General features: G+C 37.0%; 1 protein-coding gene across 1 annotated transcript; it reads left to right on the plus strand.

The window, feature by feature from the left end:
* The first annotated feature begins 316 nt into the window (after positions 1-316).
* Positions 317-1,404, plus strand: LOC107683164 (cytochrome P450 2U1-like). Its single transcript, XM_016479237.1, has 2 exons — positions 317-1,038; positions 1,132-1,404. Exons 1-2 carry the CDS (start codon positions 372-374, stop codon positions 1,347-1,349), a joined length of 885 nt encoding a protein of 294 aa, XP_016334723.1. The 5' UTR covers positions 317-371; the 3' UTR covers positions 1,350-1,404.
* The last annotated feature ends 610 nt before the right edge of the window (positions 1,405-2,014 follow it).

Raw genomic sequence — 2,014 nt, forward strand, 5'->3', positions numbered from 1 at the left:
GTAGAATAGACTGGAGCAGAATAGAATAATATAGTGCAATATATCATAATGCCGCAGAACAGAATAGAACTGAACAGGACATTGGAGAAATGAAAAACAAAATAATAAAGTAGAATAGAATTGAACGAAACAGAACAGGTCACAACAGAATAAAAAAAATTGAATAGAATGTCTGAGCCTGGTTTCAGAAATCCAAGTGAAAAGTACTTGATATAATTCCAAATATTGATAATTGGGGCTCATAAAATAATGCTAAAATAAATGCATTTCATTATTTTACAATTGTTTTTAAGTTTTCGTAAATTTTCTTTAAAAAAGTTAGATTTTAACATTTCAAAATCTAAAAGCGAAGCTTTGTATGTTTGAACTGAATGTTGTTCACAGGGATTGTGTTTGCACCGTATGGCCCACTGTGGCGCACAAACCGTAAGTTCTGTCACAGCACTCTGCGCAGCTTTGGCTTTGGCAAGCTGAGTCTGGAGCCGTGCATCCATGAAGGCCTGACCATGATTAAAACAGAACTGCAGAGCCTCATCGAAAAAACAGGGCCTTCTGGTATCGATCTGACTCCCCTCATCAGCAATGCTGTCTCCAACGTCATCTCCTCCATGAGTCTGGGTCAGCGTTTCCATCACCAGGACCAGGAGTTCCACACCCTGCTGGATCTCATGTCTCACGGGCTGGAGATTAGCGTCAACACATCCATTTTGCTTATCAATGTCTTTCCCTGGTTATACTACCTGCCCTGCGGTGTTTTCAAAGAGCTGCGGCGCGCAGAGATCGACATCACGGCCTTCCTGAAGAAGATCATCGCGAGGCACAGGGCCACGCTGGATCCGGAGAATCCCAGGGATTTCATAGACATGTATCTGGTGGAGATGCTGGCCCAGCAAAAGAGCGATAATTCAGAACAGAGCTTGTTCTCAGAGGACGATCTCTTCTACATCATTGGAGACCTCTTTATAGCAGGCACTGATACTACCACAAACAGCGTGTTGTGGAGTATTCTCTATATGTCCTTGTATCCTGATGTGCAAGGTATGTGCACCAGTGCTGTAAAGTGTAATTTACAAATGTCTGAAGGTTTGGTTTCTGGTTATATATGAAATTTTAGTTTGATGACCCCCTCAGAGAAGGTTCAGCAGGAGATTGATGCGGTGGTGGGATCTGAGAGAGTCCCGTCTCTGACTGATAAGGGCAGTTTGCCGTACACAGAAGCCACCATTATGGAGGTGCAGAGGATGACTGTAGTGGTTCCTCTGTCTATACCCCACATGGCCTCGGAAACCACAGGTGAGGTCAGGCCTTTGGCAGACAAAATACGGAAGCGATGCAGATTTGCTGCCTGATGTATGTTTACCTCATGCCTATTTAGTCTCATGAAACGTATTAGCTGTGCTACATTCACAAATTCATATAGTTGTACTTTTAATTTTATAATCGTATACTGTATATAACATTTTTAATTAAAAAAGAACACACTCAAAAGTAAAATATCGTAAAATGCGTAAAATAATGAAAATAATGTTACAATGTACAAACAAGATTGTTCCTAAAAATATGCTTTATTTTCTATAAGCAAAAATCTATATAAATATATTATAAAAAATATAAAGATACAAAATTAAATAATATAAATAAATATACTATATAAATATATTTTATATATACATATAATCTTTCCAGTCAGTACTGTTTTATTCTATTCTATTATGCCTTTATTCTTTTCTATTCTGTCAGCTCTTCTACTGTTCTATTCTGTTCAATTCTAAATTATTCCATTCTGCTCCAGTCTATTCTATTCCGTCCTGTTTTATTATGTTCTATTCTTTTCTGTGTCAGTCTCTTTTGCTTTTCTATTCGGTTCAATTCTAAATCATTTTATTCTGCTCTAGTCTAATATACTGTTCTTATACTATATAATATAAATACAGTGCTATAAATATACATTTTATACATACTTGGAGATTTTTTCTTTCTTTCTTTTTCTTTTTTGTGACCTGAATCATTTTTT

Source organism: Sinocyclocheilus anshuiensis, unplaced genomic scaffold, assembly GCF_001515605.1.
Source record: "Sinocyclocheilus anshuiensis isolate Anshui unplaced genomic scaffold, SAMN03320099.WGS_v1.1 C32999442, whole genome shotgun sequence".
Taxonomy (NCBI): domain Eukaryota; kingdom Metazoa; phylum Chordata; class Actinopteri; order Cypriniformes; family Cyprinidae; genus Sinocyclocheilus; species Sinocyclocheilus anshuiensis.

Coding starts and splice junctions, on each gene's coding strand:
- LOC107683164 (XM_016479237.1), top strand. CDS start 372: ATGTTGTTCACAGGGATTGTGTTTGCACCGTATGGCCCACTGTGGCGC. Junction 1,039..1,131: donor CTTGTATCCTGATGTGCAAG/GTATGTGCACCA, acceptor TGACCCCCTCAG/AGAAGGTTCAGCAGGAGATT.